Source organism: Hemitrygon akajei, chromosome 9 (assembly GCF_048418815.1).
Source record: "Hemitrygon akajei chromosome 9, sHemAka1.3, whole genome shotgun sequence".
Lineage (NCBI taxonomy): Eukaryota > Metazoa > Chordata > Chondrichthyes > Myliobatiformes > Dasyatidae > Hemitrygon > Hemitrygon akajei.
The window spans coordinates 175,881,110-175,904,748 of NC_133132.1; the positions used below are offsets into that span (position 1 = coordinate 175,881,110).

Genomic DNA, 23,639 nt, shown 5'->3' on the forward strand with positions numbered 1-23,639 from the left:
CTGGTGGAACGCAGCAGGCCAGGCAGCATCTTTAGGAAGAAGTACAGTCAACGTTTTCAGCCGAGACCTTTCGTCAGTCCTGACGAAGGGGCTCGGCCTGAAACACCAACTGTACTTCTTCCTATAGATGCTGCCTGGCCTGCTGCGTTTCACCAGCATTTTGTGTGTATGGCATATACACTTAATAGCTTTTTCCGTAGGTTAAAGGCCCAAGGTGAGTTGTTGGACTGTTCACACAAGGACACATGAAATTGGGAGCAGTAGAGTGCCACCTGAGCCCTCACTTCTGTCTGCTATTAGCATGACACTGGCTAATCTACGCTGGCTTCAACCATGCTCCTGTGTCTGGTACACATAATTCCATGGTCTTTATCTTAAAGAATCTGAGCTCTGCAATAAAAAATTCACAGTTTCAAGATGAAATAAAAATGGAGGGATGTGTTAGATTGATCTTGGAGAAGGTTAAAAGGTCAGCACAGCATAATGGGCTGAAGGGCCTCCACTGTGCTGTAACGTTTGATGTTCTATGCTCTATTCCATCCCACCTCTTTTAACAAATATGAGGAGAAACGTCTATCTCTTCCTGAGCTCAGTTGAAATGAATAGCAGTAATGAGTATTGTGTTCATTTTGTGCAAAGTCTCCATCCTGAAATAATAAATAAGCAAAGTTGCTCAAGTGTTTTTCTTTAGGACAAACTTCATTACCATTTTCTTTATCTCATAATATATTATAGCTGCCTACCTATTTGGCGCAATGCTAAAATGGTGGCATAATTATTTTTCCTTTCACTTTACTGCGCTTATTAACCACAACTGTCATCATTTAAACACGACTGTCTCTCTTTGATACTATATATTTTTTCATAATTAGTCACACACCCCCATCTAGAATTAAAAATTCTCTTTGCCTTTCGTTTTTCAGTCTTTTAAATCAAAAAAACTCATCTTAAATGCAGTGAGTGAATTATACCTGCAATTTTTAGAAAGAAAAGCATTTGCCTACTATTTATCTGCACAGATTTCTCATATCTACCTTACTTGTGGCTCAGTCACAAAACAAAAAAGGTTAAATATGTTTCCTATTTGTGATCTGCATGATTTTAATATTCATTTATATTCTCTATAATAACATATTTAATAATTATATGTTGGTCGTTGACACAAACGATGCATTTCACTGGATTCTTTAATATTTCGATGTGCATGTGACAAAGCTAATCTTTATCTTTCTCCATTTTTTTCATTTTTAGTTATGTTATCAGGTTTTCCTGTTCCTGCTCCTGTTAACCACAGTTTTTTCTCTCTCTGTGGACCAAAGGCTATCCCCACTCTTACGTCTTTTTAATGTATCTGTTTAGGTTTTGTCATGAGATTGGGAGAGGAAAGGGTCTGGGTTGTGGAGGGTGCTGAGGGAGTGCATCTCGGATTGACACCATGGAAGTGGTAAACATTGTATAAGTTGTATTTGATTCTACTTACTGAATTACATTAAATGCACTCTGCATATCTTGATACTTCCGAATAGCAGAGTGAGGTGCCATGGTAGCATAGCAGTTAGCGCGAAGCATTGGAATCATGAGCATTGGAATTTGAGCTCAGTCCCTGTGCCCTCTGTAAGGAGTTTTCATGCCTCCTCATGGAATGAGTGAGTTTCCTCTGGGTTGTTCTGGTTTCCTCCCACAGTCCAGTTAATAGATTAATTAGTCATTGTAAATTGCTCCGTGATTAGGCTAGAGTAAATCAGGGGTTTCTGGCAGTGAGGCTCAAAGGGCTGGAACGGCCTGTTCTGCACTGTATCTCTATATAAAGTAAATAAAGTTTAATGTCTGTCAAAAGGTATTTACTGCTATTTGTGCCCTAATGCAACTGAAATACCTGAAAAAAGAAATCCATTTAGTGTTTTTATGTACTTGTAGATGTGATTTTCTTACAGGGTGAATTGAAATGTGTTTGGTTGGTTTTAATCACAGTTACGGGTTTGGACTGATGGATGCTGGGTTAATGGTCCAGCAAGCCCTTCTCTGGACTCCTGTAAACCCTCAGCGGATGTGCTCAGAAGAATTGCCACTTGACCCTGTGATGTGAGTACCCTGAGATTCCTTTTGAATACAGCTTTGTAAAGTTCAAATGCTGAAATCAAAATGATCAATGCCCAGCCATTTTTATTACGGTGGATTTTACAAAATGTATGACCAAAAATAGCAAAATGTATGGGGTGGGGGGGGGGGGAGGAAACCAGGTACAAGTGTATTTTGATTAAAGCTTTTTAGAGAAGAGCAGCCTAATCAAAATTGAAGTAATTCTACAGAAGTGTCTGATGAATGATTAATTATTGATCAATAATAGTGATGTGGTATTTTTGAAATGTAAATCTGATACATAAAACACTATTATCATTAATAGAAACAGCTGTGAATTACAGGGGAAGGGGAAAGAAAGATGGTGGAAAGAGAGAAAAGAAAGAAAGGCAGCCACTGCTGCTTGCTCAAAAACACATTCAGGCAAACACTTGGGTCATTGGCTGCTCTGCTGACCAAGGGAACTCTCAAAGGTTTTGGCCCCAGGGTTCTGAAAGAAGCGGCTGAAGAGATCATGGAGGCATTGATAATGATCTTTCAAGAATCACTAGATCCTGGAATGATTCTGGAAGACTGGAAAATTGCAAATGTCACTCCACTCTTCCAGGAGGGAGAGAGTCCGAAGAAGGGAAACTATAGGCCGGTTAGTCTGACGTCAGTGCTTAAGAAGCTGTTGGAGTCAATTATTAAGAATGAGGTCTCAGGGTACTGGAGGCACATGGAAAAACAGGCCATAGTCAGCATGGTTTCCTCAAAGGAAAACGTTGACTGGCAAATCTTTTGGAATTCTGTGAAGAAGTAACTAGCAGGATAGATAAAGGAGAAATGGTTGATGTTGTGTATGTCACGGTCCCGACTGTTAATTCCCTATATCCTCCTAATTCCCTTTGATTGTGGTGCACCCGATTCTCATCTAAACCTGCAGCATAAGTATCCCAGCTTTGCATCCACTCATCGCCAGACCGTTATTTTAGCCAGTGTGGTAATTCACATTCCTGACCGCTTAGGATTGTGAGTTCTAAGTTTTACTTCAGTACCGAGGTTTACCAGTGTCACTCGGTCTCTACTTGTCAAGATAAGTATGCCTGTTCATTTGCCGTTCAGCTCAGCAACGCACTGTGTCAAGGTAAGTATTGCCGTTCAGCTCCAGTCACACTCATGCCCTCGTCTGCATCCTAACTCTAACTCCATGCCAGTTGTGGTGAACTACATATACCTGTCTGGACTGCTCCTGTGGCTCCTCCCACAGACCCCTGTATAAAGGCGATTGAGGCCTGAGCCCGGCCTCATTCTCCAGGATGTAGTGTTGTTCATTCTTCCAGTCAATAAAAGCCGATATCTCGCTTCTTACGTCTCAGAGTGAGTTATTGATGGTGCATCACCAGTGTCCTGCATTTGGGTTTGCCCTTTCTTTACAACAGAACGATCTGGCCACCATGGACCCAGTGGACACAAACACCCTTCAACAAGCCCTCACCAGCCATGGTTCCCTACTGGGACAGTACGACCAACTGCTCCGGGAGGTCATGTAGAACCTCCATTTCCTGTCCGCTCACATCATGCAGATCAGTGACCAGGTGGACTGAGTCTCCACTTATTTCACTCAACCCACTCCTGGAACCCAGCCTAGCCAACCCAGACAGCCTGTAGTGGCAACCCCCCACGTGTTACCAACATCCCCGCCCAGAGAGCCTCATGTACCTGAGCCGGAGCACTATGCTGGGATTTGGGGAAGTGCCGGGCCTTCCTCCTTCAGTGCTCCTTGGTGTTGGAACAGCAGTCGTCAACTTACTCCACAGATAAGTCAAAGATTGTTTATGTCATGGTGTTGCTGCGGGGAAGTGCATTAGCATTGGCCAGAACAGTTTGGGACAACCAACCGGATATCTGCTCTTCTTTCGCCACTTTTATCATGGAGATCAGAAAGATCTTTGACCACCCTGTCCGTGGTAAAGACGTTTTCAAGCGCCTACTCATTCTCTGCCAGGTCTCCCGCAGTGTTGCCAAATATTCCGTGGAGTTCCGGATATTAGCGGCTGACTCAGGGTGGAACGATGAGTCACTACAGGGGGGTTTTTGGAATGAACTCAGTGACCTGGTGAAGGACGATTTGGCGGCGAGAGACGACACCAACAGCCTGGATTCCCAGATCTCCGGAGCCACCAGGTTGGACAACCACTTCCGAGAACGCCATAGAGAAAGAACTGGTCGTGAACCACCTTTGGCCACTTCTCGACACTCATTACCGCCTCCCAGCAGAACAAGCCTCTCTCCTCCTCCTGCTCCCAGAGTAGCTCCCAGCCCGGTCTTTTCCACCGGCCCGGGAGAGGAACCCATGCAGCTGGGACAGAACCGCCTTTCTCCCGCTGAACGACTCTGGAGAATGAGAGCAAGTGAGTGTCTATATTGCAGCCAGTCTGGCCACTTCCTTGCCACCTGTCCCCTTTGGCCAAAAAGGAAAGGCTCACCGGTAGCAGGGAGGGACCCTGGTGAGTAAGACAACATTCCCTTCCGTATCCCAATCCCGGATGCAGCTTCAAGCCGCTCTGTGTTACAACCAACAGTCCTTGCCTCTGCTAGCACTAGTGGCCTCCGGCACAGAGGGAAATTTCATGGATGAGAACTTAGCCTTCCAAGCCGGAATTCCTCATGAGCCATTGTGTTCCCCCCTGGACACCCAGCACTGGATGGTAGGTTCCTGGCCCGAATCACGCACCGCATGGAAGCTCTGCTTCTCCTTCTCTATCAGGAACTGGTACAATTCAATTTAATCTCCTCTCCTCAAGCCCCTGTAGTTCTCGGCCACCCCTGGTTAAGCTGTCATAATCTCCACATTGACTGGCCCACCAGGAAGATGGTCAGCTGGAGGTCGTTCTGCCATTCCTCTTGTCTGCAATCAGCCCTTCCCCCAGTGGAGATCTCTGCCACCTCGTCTGCCTCTGAGCCCTCTGACTTGACCACGGTTCCCGTAGAGTATCATGATTTGGGAGAGGTGTTTAGCAAGCAACGGGCCCTTTTTCTGCCTCCACATTGCCCTTACGACTGAGTAATTGACCTTCTCCCCAGAGCCTCATCACCCACCAGTCGGCTGTACAACTGGTCCCACCCAAAAAGAGAAGCTATGGAGATGTACGTAAATGACTCCCTCGCAGCTGGCATTATCCGACCCTCATCTTCCCCTGTAGGTGCTGGTTTCCTTTTTGTGCAGAAGAAAGACGGCTCATTACGTCCATGCATCGACTACCGTGGCCTGAACAACATTACCATAAAGAATAAGTATCCCCTGCCCCTTATCATATACCATATAACCATTACAGGATGGAAACAGGCCATCTCGGCCCTTCTAGTCCGTGCTGAACGCTTACTCTCTCCTAGTCCCACTGACCTGCACTCAGCCCATAACCCTCCATTCCTTTCCTGTCAAAATACCTATCAAATTTTACTTTAAATAACAATATCGACCCTGCCTCTATTACTTCTACTGGAAGCTCGTTCCACACAGCTACCACTCTCTGAGTAAAGAAATTCCCCCTCGTGTTACCCCTAAACTTTTGCCCCCTAACTCTCAACTCATGTCCTGTTGTTTGAATCTCCCCAACTCTCAATGGAAAAAGCCTATCCATGTCAACTCTATCTATCCCCCTCATAATTTTAAATACCTATATCAAGTCCCCCCTCATTCTTCTATGCTCCAAAGAATAAAGACCTAACTTGTTCAATCTTTCCCTGTAACTTAGGTGCTGAAACCCAGGTAACATTCTAGTAAATCTCCTCTGTACTCTCTCTATTTTGTTGACATCTTTCCTATAATTCGGTGACTAGAACAGTACACAATACTCCAAATTTGGCCTTACCAATGCCTTGTACAATTTTAACATTACATCCCAACTCCTATACTCAATGCTCTGATTTATAAAGGCCAGCATACCAAAAGGTTTCTTCACCAACCTATCCACACGAGATTCCACCTTCAGGGAACTATGCACCATTATTCCTAGATCACTCTGTTCTACTGCATTCTTCAATGCCCTACCATTTACCATGTATGTCCTATTTTGCTTATTCCTACCAAAATGTAGCACCTCACACTTATCAGCATTAAACTCCATCTGCCATCTTGCAGCCCACTCTTCTAACTGGCCTACATCTCTCTGCAAGCTTTGAAAATCTACTTCATTATCCACAACACCACCTACCTTAGTATCATCTGCATACTTACTAATTCAATTTACCACCCCATCATCCAGATCATTAATGTAAATGACAAACAACATTGGACCTAGTACAGATCCCTGAGGCACACCACTAGTCACCGGCCTCCAACCTGACAAACAGTTATCCACCACTACTCTCTGGCATCTCCCATCCAACCACTGTTGAATCCATTTTACTACTTCAATATTAACACTTAAAGGTTGAACCTTCCTAACTAACCTTCTGTGCGGAACATTGTCAAAGGCCTTACTGAAGTCCATATAGAAAACATCCACTGCTTTACCCTCGTCAACTTTCCTCGTAACCTCTTCAAAAAATTCAATAAGGTTTGTCAAACATGACCTTCCATGCACAAATTCATGTTGACTGTTCCTAATCAGACCCTGTCTATCCAGATAATTATATATACCATCTCTAAGAATACTTTCCATTAATTTAACCACCACTGACGTCAAACTTACAGGCCTATAATTGCTAGGTTTACTCTTAGAACCCTTTTTAAACAATGGAACCACATGAGCAATATGCCAATCCTCCAGCACCATTCCCGTTTCTAATGACATTTGAAATATTTCTGTCAGAGCCCCTGCTATTTCTACACTAACTTCCCTCAAGGTCCTAGGGAATATCCTGTCAGGATCTGGAGATTTATCCACTTTTATATTCCTTAGAAGTGCCAGCACTTCCTCTTCTTTAATCATCATACTTTCCATAACTTCCCTACTTGTTTCCCTTACCTTACACAATTCAATATCCTTCTCCTTAGTGAATACCGAAGAAAATAAATTGTTCAAAATCTCCCCCCTCTCTTTGGGCTCCACACATAGCTGTTCACTCTGATTCTCTAAGGGACCAATTTTATCCCTCACTATCCTTTTGCTATTAATATAGCTGTAGAAACCCTTTGGATTTATTTTCACCTTACTCACCAAAGCAACCTTGTATCTTCTTTTAGCTTTTCTAGTTTCTTTCTTAAGATTCTTTTTACATTCTTTATATTCCTCAAGCACCTCATTTACTCCATGCTGCCTATATTTATTGTAGATCTCTCTCTTTTTCTGAACCAAGTTTCCAACATCCCTTGAAATCCATGGCTTTCTCAAACTTTTACCCTTTCCTTTCAACCTAACAGGAACATAAAGATTCTGTACCCTCAAAATTTCTCCTTTAAATGACCGCCATTTCTCTATTACATCCTTCCCATACAACAAATTGTCCCAATCCACTCCTTCTAAATCCTTTTGCATTTCCTCAAAGTTAGCCTTTCTCCAATCAAAAATCTCAACCCTGGGTCCTGTCCTATCCTTCTCCATAATTATGTTGAAACTAATGGCATTGTGATCACTGGACCTGAAGTGCTCCCCAACACATACCTCCGTCACCTAAAATCCTATCAACTCAGCATTTGAGCCCCTTCAAGGAGCCACAGTTTTTCTCTAAATGAGACTTGCAGAATGCCTATTACCTGGTCAGAATAAGCAAGGGAGATGAATGGATGACAGCTTTTAACACCCCCCCCCCCCCCCCGGTCATTTTGAATACCTGGTGATGCCTTTCGGCTGACCAATGCTCCTGTGGTGTTCCAGGCTCTGGTCAACGACGTCCTTAGGGACTTTATTAACCATTATGTTTTCATTTATCTGGACAATATCCTAATCTTCTCCCGTAATCTCCAGGAGCACACCCACCATGTCCGCCAGGTTCTTCAGAGGTTTTTGGAGAACAAGCTATTTGTTAAGGCAGAGTAGTGTGAGTTCCATGCCCGTTCTGTCAGTTTCCTGGGTACATCATTGAAAGTGGACAGGTGAGGGCGGATCCCAAAAAGATCCGGGCAGTGGCAGAGTGGCCCAAACCCACGATGCATAAATAACTCCAGCAATTTCAGGGGTTCGCCACCTTCTACCGTCGCTTCATCAGGGACTACAGCCTGGTGACAATGCCCCTTACTCAGCTCACCTCTCCTGCGACCCCCTTCCACTGGACCCCCGAAGCGGACTCAGCCTTCTCAGAGCTGAAGAGGCGTTTCACCTCCGCTCACATCCTGGGCCAACCTGACCCCTGTCACCAATTCATTGAGGAATTCGACGCCTCTGACTCTGGGGTGGGAGCGGTCCTCTCCCAATGCTCCGTCCCAGACCAAATGCTCCATCCCTGCGCCGTCTATCCCCCGCTGAACAGAACTGCGACATTGGGAACCAGGAGTTGCTGGCCGTCAAACTCATCTTGGAGGAGTGGAGGCACTGGCTGGAGGGAGCAGAACACCCATTCATCATTTGGGCAGACCGTAAGAATCTGGCATACATCCAGACAACTAAACGCTTTAACTCCCCCCAAGCCCATTGGGCACTGCTTATTGGCCACTTCAATTTCACCCTCACCTACCGTCCTGATTCCAAGAATGTGAAGCCACATGCTCTCTCTTGTCAGTACGTCTCCGAGGAGAATCCTTCCAATCCTGATACCATCCTCCCAACATCCTGGGTGGTTGAGTTCATAGTTAAAGAGGCCCAACGGACTCAACCTGACCCAGGCTATGGATCCCCCCCCCCCCCCCCCCCCCCATTCGCCTCTTCTTGCCTGACTCTGTCCGTTCTCAGGTTCTCCAGCGGGGGCATACTTCCCTGTTCGCCTGCCATCCGGTAATCGGTCGAACTCTGTCCCTTTTGAAGTGGCATTTCTAGTGGCCCACCATGGATCCTGACACTTGCCCCTTCGTCTCTGCCTTTACTGTGTGTGCCCGTGGAAAAGCCTCCCATCGGCCACCTGCGGGGTTGCTTCGTCCCCTACCTGTTCCTGACCGCCCTTGATCCCGCATTGCTCTGGATTTTGTCACTGATCTACCCCCTTCATATGGTAACACAGCTGTACTCACCGTGGTTTTTCCAAAGCCATACACTTCATAGCCCTTCCCTTCCCAGCCCATGAAACTGCCAACCTCCTTGTCCAACACGTCTTCCGCCTTCATGGAATTCCCCCTGACATTGTTTCTGATTCATCTCCCAAGTCTGGAAATCCTTCTGTCAAGCCCTGAGAGCTTCAGTAAGTCTGTCTTCTGGGTTCCATCCACAGACTAACGGTCAAACGGAGTGAGCAAATCAGGACTTGGAAGCAGCACTGCGCTGCATTTCCGTCAGTAACCCATCATCCTGGAGCCCACATCTCCCTTGGGTTGAGTATGCCCACAACTCCCTGGTCAACGCCGCCACCAGTATGTCCCCTTTCGAATGTTCCTTAGGCTATCAACCCCCTCTGTTTTCTGCCCATGAAGACGACATCTCTGTGCCTTCAGTTCAGGCCCATCTCCGCCGGAGCCGCAAAGTCTGGAAGGATGCTCGCTCGGCCCTGCTCTGCTCCGCTGACCGCAACCGGAGTATCGCTGATCGCCACCGGATTCCAGCACCCAACTATCAGCCTGGTCAGAAGGTTCGGCTCTCTTCAAGAGACATCCCCCTCAAAACCGAATCCAAGAAACTCACCCCTCCTTACATCGGACAATTTGAAAACGAGAGCATCGTCAACCCCTCGGTGGTCAAGCTCAAACTACCCAGATCCATGCACATTCATCCCACGTTCCACGTCTCCCAACTGAAACCTGTGTCTATCAGCCCTTTGTGGCCTCTTGCTGAACCTCCTCCACCCAGCCGGGTCATTGACGACTACCCAGTTTGTACTGTCCGGTGAATACTGAATGTGCACTGCTGAGGCAAGGATTTCCAGTACCTCATCAATTGGGAGGGATATGGTCCTGAGGAATGCACCTGGATCCCCCGCTCCTTCACCTTAGACCCTTCCCTCATCCAAGATTTCCATCGAGACAATCAGGGAAAACCTGGTGGTTCACCTGGAGGCTTCCATTGAGGGGGGGGAGGGTACTGTCACTGCCCCGACCGTTAATTCCCCATAATCTCCTAATTCCCTTTAACTGTGGCACACCTGATTCTCATCTAAACCTGCAGCATAAGTATTTCGGCTTTGCATCAACTCATCGCCAGATCGTTGTTTTAGCCAGTGTGGTAATTCACGTTCCGGCCACTTAGGATTGTGTATTCTAAGTGTTACTTCAGTACCGAGGTTTACCTGCTGCCTGCCTTTCCGTTTGCCGTTCAGCTCCAGCCACGCTCACGCCCTTGTCTGCATTGTAACTCTATCTCCGTGCCAGGGCCCTGCGTTTGGGTTTGTCCGTTCTTTGCAACAGTGTACTTGGATTTTCAGAAGGCTTTTGACAAGGTGCCACACATAGAAACGTAGAAGAACCATAGAAATCTACAGCACATTACAGGCCCTTCAGCCCACAATGTTGAGCCAACCATGTAAGCTACTCCAGAAACTACCTAGCATTTCCCTACCGCATAGTCCCCTATTTTTCTAAGCTGTATGTACCTATCTAAGAGTCTCCTAAAAGACCCTATTGTATCCACCTCTTACCACTTCACTGGCAGTGCATTCCACGCACCCACCATTCTCTATGTGAAAAACTTACCTCTGACATCCCCTGTGTACCTAATTCCAAGCACCTTAAACCTAAGCCCCCTCGTGTTAGCCATTTCAGTCCTGGGAAAAAGGCTCTGACTATCCACATGATCAATGCCTCTTATCATCCTATATCCCCCTATCATGTCACCTCTCATCCTCCATCACTCTAAGTAGAAAAGGCCAAGTTCACTCAACCTGATCTCATAAGGCATGCACCCCGATCCTGGCAACATCCTTGTAAATCTCCTCTGCACTCTCTCTATACTATCCACATCCTTCCTTTAGTGAGGTGACCAGAAATGAACACAGTACTCCACGTGGGGTCTTAGAAAGGTCTTAAATAGCTGTAACATTACCTCACGGGTTTTGAATTCAATTCCATGGTTAATGAAAGCCAACATACCATACACCTTCTTAACAACACTGTCAACCTGTGCAGCAGCTTTGAGTGTCCCATGGACACGGACTCCAAGATCTCGCCGATCCTCCACACTGCCAAGAGTCTTACCTTTAATAAGACATGGGGCTGCTTAACAATATACAAGCCCATGGTATTACAGGAAAGATTCTAGAATGGATAAAGCACTGGCTGATTGGCAGGAGGCTAAGAGTGGGAATAAAGGGAGCCTTTTCTGATTGGCTGCTGGTGACTAGTGGTGTTCCACAGGAATCTGTGTTGGGAGCTATTCTTTTTACATTACAGTATATGTTAGTGATTTGGATGGAATTGATGGCTTTGTTGCAAAGTTTGCAAATGATATAAAGATAAGTAAAGGGGCAGGTAGTTTTGAGGAAGTTGGGAGACTAAAGAATGATTTACAGACAGACATACTTCCTGAGGGAGATTTGGTTTTGTTACAGTCGCACCAACCAAGAATAGTGTAGAAATATAGCAATATAAAACCATAAATAATTAAATAATAATAAGTAAATATTATTTAGACAGATTAGGAGAATGGGCAAAGAAATAGCAGATGGAATAGAGTGTCGGGAAGTGTGTGGTCATGCACTTCGGTAAAATAAATGAAGGTTTGACTATTTTCTAAATGGAGAGAAAATACAAAAAAATCTTGGGAGTCTTTGTGCAGGATTTCCTTAGGAAATGAGGAGTTATTTGATGGCTCTGGGCCTGTATTCACTGCAATTCAGGTGAATGAGGGGTAACCTCATTGAAACCTATCAAAGGGTGAAAGTCCTTGATATAGACTGGATGCGAAGAGGATGTGTCCTATGCTGTGAGAGCCCAAGACCAGAGGATACAGCCTCAGAATAGAAGGGTGTCCTTTTAGACTGGAGGCGAGGAGGAACTTCTTTAACCAGAGAGTGGTGCATCTGCGGAATATTTTGCCACAGGCAGCTGTGGAGGTGAAGTCTTTATGTATATATAAGACAGACGTTGATAAACTCTTGATTGGTCAGGACATGAAGGGATACGGGAGAAGGCAGGAGATTGGGGCTGAGAGGAAAATGGATGAGTCATGATGAAATGGTGAAGCAGACTCAATGGGCCAAATGGCCTTAATTTGTTCCTATATTTTATAGTCAGATGGAAACATCGACTGCTTATGCATTTCTATGGATGCTACCTGACCTGCTGAGTTCCTCCAGTGTTTTGTGAGTGTGTGTTGCCCTGATATCCACCATCTCAAAGGTTCAAAGGTTGAAAAGTTCATTTATTATCAAAGCATGAATCCATATACAACTCTAAAATTTATCTTCACCAGATCGCCATGAAACAAAGAAGAACATGAAAGTCATTCGGAGAGAAATATCAAACCCATCTGCCTCGCACAAAAAAGAACAACATCCCGATAATCAATCCCAAAGCCCCCTCCCCTGCACAAAACAGAACAGGACATTGATCCCCAATAAAACAAACCCTGCCCCGCACAAAAAAAACTTAACAGAGCATCAACCCCCAGACACCCTCCCTTCACACTACAAAATGGAAAAGTAACAGGTGAATTAAAAACACAGAATATAAAAAGCATAAGCTTGAAAAAGCATAGAAACATAGAAAACCTACAGCACAATACAGGCCCTTTGGCCCATAAAGCTGTGCTGAGCATGTACTTACTTTAGAAATTACCTAGGGTTACCCATAGCCCTCTATTTCTCTAAGTTCCATTTACCAAGTAATAGTCCAATTGCTAAATGCGACCCTCGAAACCATCTTGTGATATCATGGACATTCATCTAAAGAGAGGGACGTCAATAGGCAGAAAGGCCTATCCTTCTGCCACAGTGAGCCACACAGTGCTGGACTGCTCACAGATTCCTTCCCCGACTGCAATCAAAAGGAAGATTGCTGGTGCTGAAGACTTGCCTGCCTTTGCATTTGTCTCAATGTCTCAATTTTCCTTGACGCTTTATTTGGCGATTGATGGACTCTTGAACCAGCAAAATGGAGTCAAACTTCGGCTCGTGCCCTGTCTCAAAGTTTCTTCACATTGAAGCCATCCAAGTACACACCTGCTTCCCAATCTCCAAACTGTAAATCACAGGCTCTAACCATCTCAGAAACAGAGTTAAGGTGAAAAACAGTTGTAAAAGATATAAAAAAAGACAATTTTGTGAGCTATCTGGAAGATGTCAACGAGGGAGCATTGTAACTGGTACCATCTTGTCCAGAAGTTATGCATATTCTACAACTGCATACTTTCTAGTGTTCTGAAAAGCAGTGGAAGGTTTAGAGAGGCAATAAAAAGCAGAGGCAAATGCAGATTGGGAGAATGCACATCAAACATTTCAACAAAAGGAAAAGAAACTCGTGGTTGTCCTGTGCAGTATTATCTCACCCAAGGTTTCTTGGAGATCTCCACTTGTTAATTGCTCATGAACACATGGATTTTAAACTCTCTATTAACCTCGTCAGTTGAAGAATGAGATGGTGGGGAGAATCTCATAGAAACCCACCAAATATTGAAAGCCTAGTGTACATGGAGAGAATGTTTCCTACAGTGGGTGAATCAAAAACTAAGTGAAGGGTCTCAGAATACTAGGACATCAACTTAGAATGGAGATGAGGAGAATTTTTCAGCACAAAAATGATGAATCTATGGAATTTGTTGCCATATCATTGAGTTTATAGGGAAAAATGAATCTTAAGTTAGCATATGGTGACATATTGTGTGTATACTTTGATAATGAATCGCATGATAAATTTACTTTCACTTTGACTTCATATTTAAAGCATTGGTTGATAGTTTCTTGATTAGTCAGGATGCCGAAGTTACAGGGCGAAGGCAGGAGAATGGAAGTGAGAGGGAAAAAATTAGCCATAATGGAATAGCAAAGCACACTCGGTGGGCTGAATAGCCTAATCTGTTCCTCTGTCTTATAGTCTTACGGAAATGTCACAAAAAAAAGTGCCATCTTCTTGTTTGAATTAATTTAGGCAGAATGCTTTCATTTCAGTGATTCTTCTTCCAATTCTTTTTCATGTATTACACCAACAGAATTATTCCAGCTGGCAAAAGGTGTGAACCTCCATCTCACTACAAATGCTTGTGAGGGCACTGCTAGAGCCATCAATACACTGGAGCATGTGCAGGTTGGTGAAATCAACTGATTACAGTGATGATCACATTGTTAGTCCAATAACATTATAACTGTTTACCGTAAGACCATAATCAGAATCAGGTTTATTATTACTGGCATGTGACATGAAAATTTGTTAACTTAGCAGCAGCAGTTCAATGCAATACATAATCTAGCAGAGAGAGAAAAAAATAGTAATGAATAAAATAAAAAATAATAAACAAGTAAATCAATTACATATATTGAATAGAATTTTAAAAAGTGCATTAACAGGAAAAAAGTTATTTAAAAGGTTTATTTAAGTATATATTTTTTTAAAAGTGAGGTAGTGTCCAATATTCAATGTCCTTTTGGGAATCGATGGCGGAGGGGAAGAAGCTGTTCCTGAATCGCAGAATTTGTGCCTTCTGGCTTCTATACCTCCTGCCTGATGGTAACAGTGAGAAAAGGACATGCCCTGGGTGCTGGAGGTCCTTAATAATGGACACTGCCTTTCTGAGACACCGCTCCCTAAAGATGTCCTGGGTACTTTGTAGGCTAGTACCCAAGATGGAGCTGACTAGATTTATAACCCTCTGTAGCTTTTTTCGGTCCTGTGCAGTAACCCCTCCATACCAGACAGTGATGTAGCCTGTCAGAATGCCCTTCACGGTACAACTATAGAGGTTTTTGAGAGTATTTGTTGACATGCCCAATCTCTTCAAACTCCTAACATAGCGCTGTCTTGCCTTCTTTATAACTACATCGATATGTTGGGACCAAGTTAGATCCTTCAGAGATCTTGACACCCATGTACTTGAAGCTGCTCACTCTCTCTACTTCTAATCCTCTCTAAGGATTGGTATGTGTTCCTTTGTCTTACCCTTCTGAAGTCCACAATCAGCTCTTTTGACTTACTGACATTGAGTGCCAGGTTGTTGCTGCGGCACCATTCCACAAGTTGGCATATCTCACTTCTGTATGCCCTCTTGTCACCACCGGAGATTCTACCAACAATGGTTGTATCGTCAGCAAATTTATAGATGGTATTTGAGCTATGCCTAGCCACACAGTCATGTGTATACAGAGAGTTGAGCAGTGGGCTAAGCACACACCCCTGAGGTGTGCCAGTGTTGATCGTCAGCAAGGAGGATATGTTAACACCAATCTGCACAGATTGTGTTGTTCCAGTTAGGGAGCTACAGAGGCCCAGGTTATGCAACCTTCTCAATCAGGATTGTGGGAATGATGGTATTCAGATATAGGAGCAGTATTAGGCCATATTTTCCTAATCCAATTGGCCCAATCTCCTGCCTTCTTTCCATATTCCTTCATGCCCTGACCAATCAAGAATCTATCAACTCTGCCATACAATATACATAAAGACGGCCTCCACAGCTGCCTGTGCCAAAGAATTCCACAGATTTGCTCTCTGGCTAAAGAAATTCCTTCTCATGTTCATTCAAAAAGGACACCCTATTCTGAGGCTCTGTCTTCAGGTCTTAGACTCTCCCACCACAGGAAAAATCCTCTCCATATCCACTCTATCAAGGCCTTTCACCATTTGATATGTTTTGAACGAGGTCATCCCTCATGCTTCTCAATTCCAGTGAGTGCAAGCCCAGGGCCATCAAACGCACTTCATATGACAAGTCATTCAATTCTGGAATCATTTTTGTGAGCCTCCTTTGCAACCCCTCCAGTTTCAGCACATCCTTTCTTAGACAAGGGGACAAAACTGCTCACAATATCTCAAGCGAGGCCTCACCAGTGCTTTATAATATTATATCCTTGTTTTTTATATACTAGTCTTCTTGAAATGAACGCTAACATTGCATTTGCCTTCCTCGCCACAGACTCAACCTGAAAATTAACCTTGTATTTTCTTTCCATTTAGAAAATAGTCAACACTTTCATTTTTTCCATCCACCAAAGTGCATGAAATCCCTAACATTGTATTCCATCTCCCATTTCTTTGCTCATTCTAAACTGTCTCAAAACTACCAGCCCCTCCACCTATCTTCACTTTGACTGCAAACTTTGTAACAAATCTATCAATTCCATCATCCAAATCATTGACAAAAAAAGTAAGAAAAATTAGTCCCAACATTGACTCCTGAGGAACACCGTGAGTTACCAGCAGCCAGCCAGAAAAGGCTCCCTTTATTCCCACACTTGACATCCTGCCAATCAGCTACTGCTTTATCCAGGCTAAAATCTTTCCTGTTATTCCATGGGCTAATAACTAGTTAAACAGCCCTTTTCAAAGGCTTTCTGAAAGTCCAAATATACAACACCAACTGATCATCATTTGTCCATCCTCCCTGTTATTCCAATAAATCTGGCAGGCAAGATTTTCCCTTGAAGAATACATGCTGACTATGGTCTACTTTATGATGTCCTTCCAAGTAACTTGAGACTTCCTTCTTAATAATCAACTTCAACATCTTCCCAACCACTGAGGTCAGACTAACTGGCCTATAGTTTCCTTTCTTCTGCCTCTCTCCCTTCTTGAAGAGTGGAGTGACATTTGCAACTTTCCAGTCTCCAGAACCATTCCCAAATCTAGTGATTCTTGAGAGATCATTCCTAATACCTCCACAATCTCTTCAGCCACCTCTTACAGAACCATGGGGTGTCCACCATCTGATCCATGTAACTGATCTACCTCAGACTTTTCAATTTCCGAGAACCTTTTCTCAGGTAATGGTAATTTCACACACTTCATGACGTTTGACACCTAGAATTTCTGCCATACCATATAACCATATAACAATTACAGCACAGGAACAGGCCATCTCGGCCCTTCTAGTCCATGCCGAACGGTTACTCTCACCTAGTCCCCCTACCTGCACTCAGCCCATAACCCTCCATTCCTTTCCTGTCCATATACCTATCCAGTATTTTTTAAATGACAATATCGGCCCTGCCTCTACCACTTCTACTGGAAGCTCGTTCCACACACCTACCGCTCTCTGAGTAAAGAAGTTCCCCCTCGTGTTACCCCTAAACTTTTACCCCTTAATTCTCAACTCATGTCCTCTTGTTTGAATCTCCCCTATTCTCAATGGAAAAAAGCCTATCCACGTCAACTCTATCTAACCCCCTCATAATTTTAAATACCTCTATCAAGTCCCCCCTCAATCTTCTACGCTCCAAAGAATAAAGACCTAACTTGTTCAACCTTTCTCTGTAACTTAGGTGCTGAAACCCAGGTAACGTTCTAGTAAATCTCCTCTGTACTCTCTGTGTTTTGTTGAAATCTTTCCTAAAATTCGGTGACCAGAACTGTACACAATATTCCAAATTTGCCTTCACCAATGCCTTGTACAATTTTAACATTACATCCCAACTCCTATACTCAATGCTCTGATTTATAAAGGCCAGCATACCAAAAGCATTGTACATGTACATGTCCAGAACAAAGAAGGGGGCAAGAAAAATCATTGTGAACACTATCAACCCAGCAAGTTGTCTTTCCCAAAACCTCCCTTCTGGAAAGCGCTATAGGGTTATTAAAACAAAAACTTCATGATACCTTAAAAGTTTCTTTCCCCAGGCTTTTAATCTGATGAACCATTCTAGTTAGCCCCTTGCCCAGCCTCAGTCACTGCACTGCAAACACCTTAACCCACTACTTATAATGCTGTTTACATTGTAAATGCATGCTGGTGCTCATGTATAATTTATTACATATCTATACTTTAACCTCTAATTTTATTTTTATATAATTCTTTAATCTTCATAATTGTTGAATGTTGTGTTTCTTTTGCATGTCATACCCACACCACAACAAATTTGTCATGCATTTCCAAAAAGAAATCTGCTGCTGTAAGCAATTACATTTTGTGTGGGAAGCACTACGAAGGTGGTTCATCATTAGTGCTTACGGGCTGGGTGCTATCACCAACTGGTGGAGACAGCTCGCTGGGTCTTGGAGACTGTGATGACTTTCTGTATAGTCAGACCCTCACAAACGGTTGATGGCCCCTGTTGCAGAGTTACAAAGACCGTAAGACCATAAGACATAGGAGCAAAATTAGGCCATTTAGCCCATCGAGTCTGCTCTGCCATTCAGTCATGGCTAATCCTTTTTATTTCTCCTCCCTCAAACCCAGTACCCAGCCTTCTAATTTTAATATTATGCCAAATTCAACATTGATGGAAGTGCAAATTGGTTTATTATTGCCACGCGCACTGAGATACAGTGAAAAGCTTGTCTTGCACACTGTTTACACAGATCAAATTATTACTTAGTGCATTGAGACAGAACTGGATAAAACAATAACAGAATCCAGAATAAAGTTGAACAACTACAGAGAAGCGTAGTGCAGGCAAACGATAAAGTGCAAGATTATAATGGGGTAGATTGTGAGGTCAAGAGTCCATCATTTTCGTACAAGACATCCACTCAAGAGACTGATAGCACCAGATAGAATCTGTCCCTGAGCCTGGTGGTATTTAAGGTGGGGGGTTATATGGGAGGCAGGGTTTGAAGGTCGGCACAACATTGTGGGTCGAAGGGCCTGTAATGTGCTGTACTCTTCTATGTTCTATGTATGTGCCTTCAGGCTTTTGTTGGAGAGGGGAGAAGAGAGAATGTCCAGGGTGCATGTGCACTGCCTTTGATTATACTGGCTGCTTTACTGAGGCAGTGAGAAGTACAGACAGAGTCCTTGGAGGGGAGACTGGCTGCCAATTTGATTTGCAAACCTATTCAAAACTGATGCACAGTAAAGCAACCTGGAATGAATCACTACCAAAGAAGTTTGTGACTGCTCTATCCCTGGCACCCTTGACCAAGCGTGTGATCCTGAGTTAGCAATATACAGGTACTGCTTGTTATTGGAGCTTACAACAGCTGCTTGGCGCAGTACAATCTGCAAGTAAGCTGTTCCTCAGCAAACTCCAAGGATGTGCTGATATAGTCATATTTGAGCAGTCACCTGCTGACTTCCGATGACAAGACCACAGCATGGACAGATTACTGATGCTTGTAATTCTTCCAATAATTCTTCCGTTTTAATAGGCAACAATTCTACTCATGATATTGGAATGGATTTACTGATAGAAAGGCAAAATGAGTTTAAAGAAAGTTACGTGTAGCTCTCTACAGTCCAACAGTGTGGATTACACTGTCCATTGCTAATGCTGTCCAGTCCTGACCAAACAGTTTTGCAGAGTATAAGTATTTGCAGACTTCAGCAAGTTTGCATACAGATGATGATATGCCACAGAGCTCTGACTTCCATTGCCCCAGCTATGCTTAGAGCATTATCATTTCTGAAGAAAAACTACTCAATTAAATGGTAAACAATGGTAGCTATTGAAGGTTAATTGTTAACTGTGATTTTAAGTGGATATTCACCCTTTCTCATCAGTTAAAATTAATTTGCTTTTTTTTGGTAATTTGTAACAGGATTAGATTTGTCACTTGTACAGTGAAAAACTTTGGGCTGTGTTCCATCCTGGCAGATAATGCCATCATGAGTACACTGAAACAGTAAACAAAGGTCATGTCACAGTTACCATAAAACCATAAAATATAGGGGCAGAATGAGGTCAATAGGTCCATTAAAATACAACACCTTTAGTCCAGTAATCACCCAAGGGTCACTGATAGAAGACCAGAGCAACCAAGGGTCACTGATAGAAGGGCCAGGGCACTCAAGGGTCGCTCTTGAAATATGCAGACCCCACACAGAGACCACTGGTGAGCAAGATCAGCCTGGATCGTTGGAGCTGTAGAATGAGAATCCGAATCAGGTTTATCATCACTGGCATAGATCATGAAACTTGTGGTTTTCCAGCAACAGTACAGTACATAAAATATGCTACAAATTACAAAAAGAAATATATAAACAAGTAGTGCAAAAAGCGTAAAAATAATCAGGTGGTGTCCATGTTTCATGGACCATTCAAAAATCTGATGGCAGAGGGGAAGAAGCTGTTGCTAAAAAGTTGAGTGTATATCTTCAGTCTCCTGTACCTTCGCCCTGATGGTAGTAATGAGAAGATTGGTGTATGGATGTCCTTAACGATAGATGCGTCCCTCCTGAGACCTTGTCTTTTGAAGGTGACCTCAATGCTGGGGAGGCTAATGCTCATGATGGAGCTGGCTGAGCTTACAACCCTCTACAGCCTTTTGTAATCCTGTGCAATGACCCCTCCATATCAAGTGGTAATGCAATCATTAGAATGCTCTGTAAAAATCTGCTAGAATTTTTGGTAACATACCAAATCAGCTCAAACTCCTAATGAAATTCTCAAACTCCTCAAATACCACTGGTGTGGCTTCTTTGCAATTACATCAATATGTTCAGAAATGTTGACATCCAGGAACTTGAAACTGCTCATCATTTCCATTGCAGACCCCTCGATGAGGGCTAGTGTATCTTCCACTGACATTCTTTTCATGAAATTCACAATCATTTCTTGGTCTTACTGATGTGGAGGGTGTAAAGCGGCAGAACTATTGTGGCACCACTATGATATTTGTTTGAGATTGGTGTTGATTGCAACCACTGAACTATGCATTATGAAGTATCTCCATTAAATAATGAGTAAATACTAGTTTTCATTCCAATCTTTATTTATGAGCTTTGGGAATTACTAGCAAACCAACAGTTAACATCTGCAGATAAATGGTCATTGTTATATTCAAGTGGGCCTTCATATCGAGACTTCACTGTGAAAATGAAAATTGTGTAGAAAGATATGAAACAAGAGGAATCAATGATATGAGGAGGAAATAGAACTGTGGTCATACAATAAACTAGCTTCTCAGAAAGATGGAAAATATGATTTCCTAATTCTCAACAGGATAACTTTCTGATTTTGGAGACATTCCTAGGTAAATACTCAGGAAAGGATAATTCTGAAAAGCAGGTAGGAGAAGTAGCAACTCAGGTCATTCCCCACACATTCTTATTGACTGATCTTTAAAAGAGAATTTTAAGAAGCTTGAGAGCTTGTTGCTTTCCAAATTTATCAAGGCTAGATCAATGGATAATGCAGGGTACCTGAGATAGGAAGAGTGTGAAAAATAACAAAAGAAATTTCGTACAGCCACCAGAAAAAAAAAATTGAAATGGTACCAATAGATTCAAGATAGCTCAAGATTCAAGTTTGTTTGATGTCGTGTAAAGGGGAACAAAATAATTTTTACTCCAGATCAGATACAGCACAAAAAACATACACAATAAGAGAGAGCACAAAAATAAAAAACACAATAAATATAAATACATAAGACAGCTTCTGTAAATAGATCTGAACATAAAATAGCTTCTGTAAATAGATCTGAACATAAGATAGCTTCTGTAAGTAGATCTGTATATAAGGGGATGCTAGGTACTAGAGCACCTGTACTTAAGGTGAATCTGACAGGAAATGATAAACTAGTGGTGGTGGAACTTCAGTGGTCACTAAAATTGCATTAATCTCACTGTTCTACAGAAAATTTCATCTGTGTTTTCCTGAACATTCTGTGTGCTTGGAAGCAATTGAATATTAACTGGGAACTGAGTTTCAATAGGAACTGATGAATAATGTAATCAGAATCAGGTTTAATATTACTAGCGTGAAATTTGTTGTTGTGTGACATTGTAATACATGGTATTAAAATCTGTAAATTATATTAAGTATATATATATATATATTTAAAAAGTTAAATTAATTGCAATCTCCATTCAGAAATCTGATGGTGGAGGGGAAGAAGCTGTCCTGAAATCTTTGAGTGCGTGCCTTTTGGCTCCTGTACCTCCTCCCTGATGGTAGCAATGAGAAGAGGGCATGTCTCGGGTGATGGGGGTCCTTAATGGTGATGTTACCTTTTTGAGGAAGATGTCCTGAATGCTGAGGACACTGGTGCCCATGATGGAGCAGAATTAATTCACAATTTTCTGCATCGTTTTCTGATCCCGTGCTGTGGTCCCTCCATACCAGACGGTGATGTTAAAATGTTCTCCACAGCACATCTGTCGAAATTTGAGAGTCTTTGGTGTCATATCAAATCTCTTAAGCTCTTAATGAAAGTTAGCCGCTGTCATGCCTTCTTTGTGACTGCAGTGATATGTTGAACCCAGGATAGATCCTCAAAGACATTGACACTAGAAACTGAAATTGCTCACCCTTTCCACTTAACACAAGTGATTTTTGAAAGATTTGAACACTAAGCATCCCACCTTCTCAACAACTCCCTGTCAGGTTGAAACTCAGTTCTTGCAACATAATGCCAATCTCCCAGCTGTATTCCAATGCAGCATGTTAATATTCATTTAAGAGATGATTTTGGTTTATTTTTGTTCTTTTGAAATCCCTTTTATTTTTATGATTAGGTGTGCAAGGAAAATATAATCACAGAGCACTATAGAACAGAATCAGGACCTTCAGCCCATTTAGTTCATACCAAACTCTTATTCTGCTTGGTTCCATTGACCTGCACCTTGACAATAGCCCTCCGTACCCATCCCATCCAGGAGCTTATCCAAATTTCTCTTAAATATTGAAATCAAACCCACATCCACTGGCAGCTCATTCCACACTCCAACCCCTCCCTTGAGTGAAAAAGTTATGAGTTATCCTCATAATTTTGTATAACTAGCAAATTTCATCTCACCCTTCTATATTCTAGGGAATAAAGTTAGAAACATAGAAAACCTACAGCACAATACAGGTCTTTCAACCTACAATGCTGTGCCGAACAGGTCCTTACCTTAGAACTACCTAGGGTTACCCATAGCCCTCTATTTTTCTGACCTCCATGTACCTGTCCAAGACTCTCTTAAAAGACCCTCTCGTATCCACCTCCACCACCATCACCAGCAGCCCATTCCACGCACTCAGCACTCTCTGTGCAAACAAACTTACCCCTAACATCTCCTCTGTACCTACTTCCAAGCACCTTAAAACTGTGCCCTCTCGTGCTAGCTATTTCAGCCCTGGGAAAAAGCCTCTGACTATACATACGATCAATGCCTCTCCACATCTTGTACACCTCTATCAGGTCACTTGTCATCCTCCATCGCTCAAAGGAGAAAAGGCCAAGTTCACTCAACTTATTCTCAGAAGGCAAGATTTTCCCTTGAGGCATATTGAGAACAAGTAGTAGAGATCTTGAAAGTGAGTTCAGTGTTGAGAAGAGTGAAGTTATCCACACTGGTTCAGGAGCCTGATGGTCAAGAGGTAATAACTGTTCTGAGGCTCCTGTAACTCCTTCCTGATAGCAGCAGTGAGAAGAGGGAATGGACTGGATGGTTGAGTAGGGGATGGCATAGTAAGAGTTAAAGGTTAACGTCCAGAGGGCAAACAATAGTGGAATTATGCAGAAACTCATTTTACTCAAAGCTTTTGGG

At 43.0% G+C, this 23,639-nt stretch overlaps 1 protein-coding gene across 1 annotated transcript in view; it reads left to right on the top strand.

Moving 5' to 3' along the window:
• Positions 1-23,639, top strand: part of LOC140733768 (PC3-like endoprotease variant B) — a 2,072,848-nt gene that overhangs the window by 1,824,268 nt on the left and 224,941 nt on the right. Inside the window, 2 exon segments of the mRNA XM_073057521.1 lie at positions 1,972-2,086; positions 14,237-14,320. Of these exon segments, the coding sequence (XP_072913622.1) occupies positions 1,972-2,086; positions 14,237-14,320 (199 nt within the window).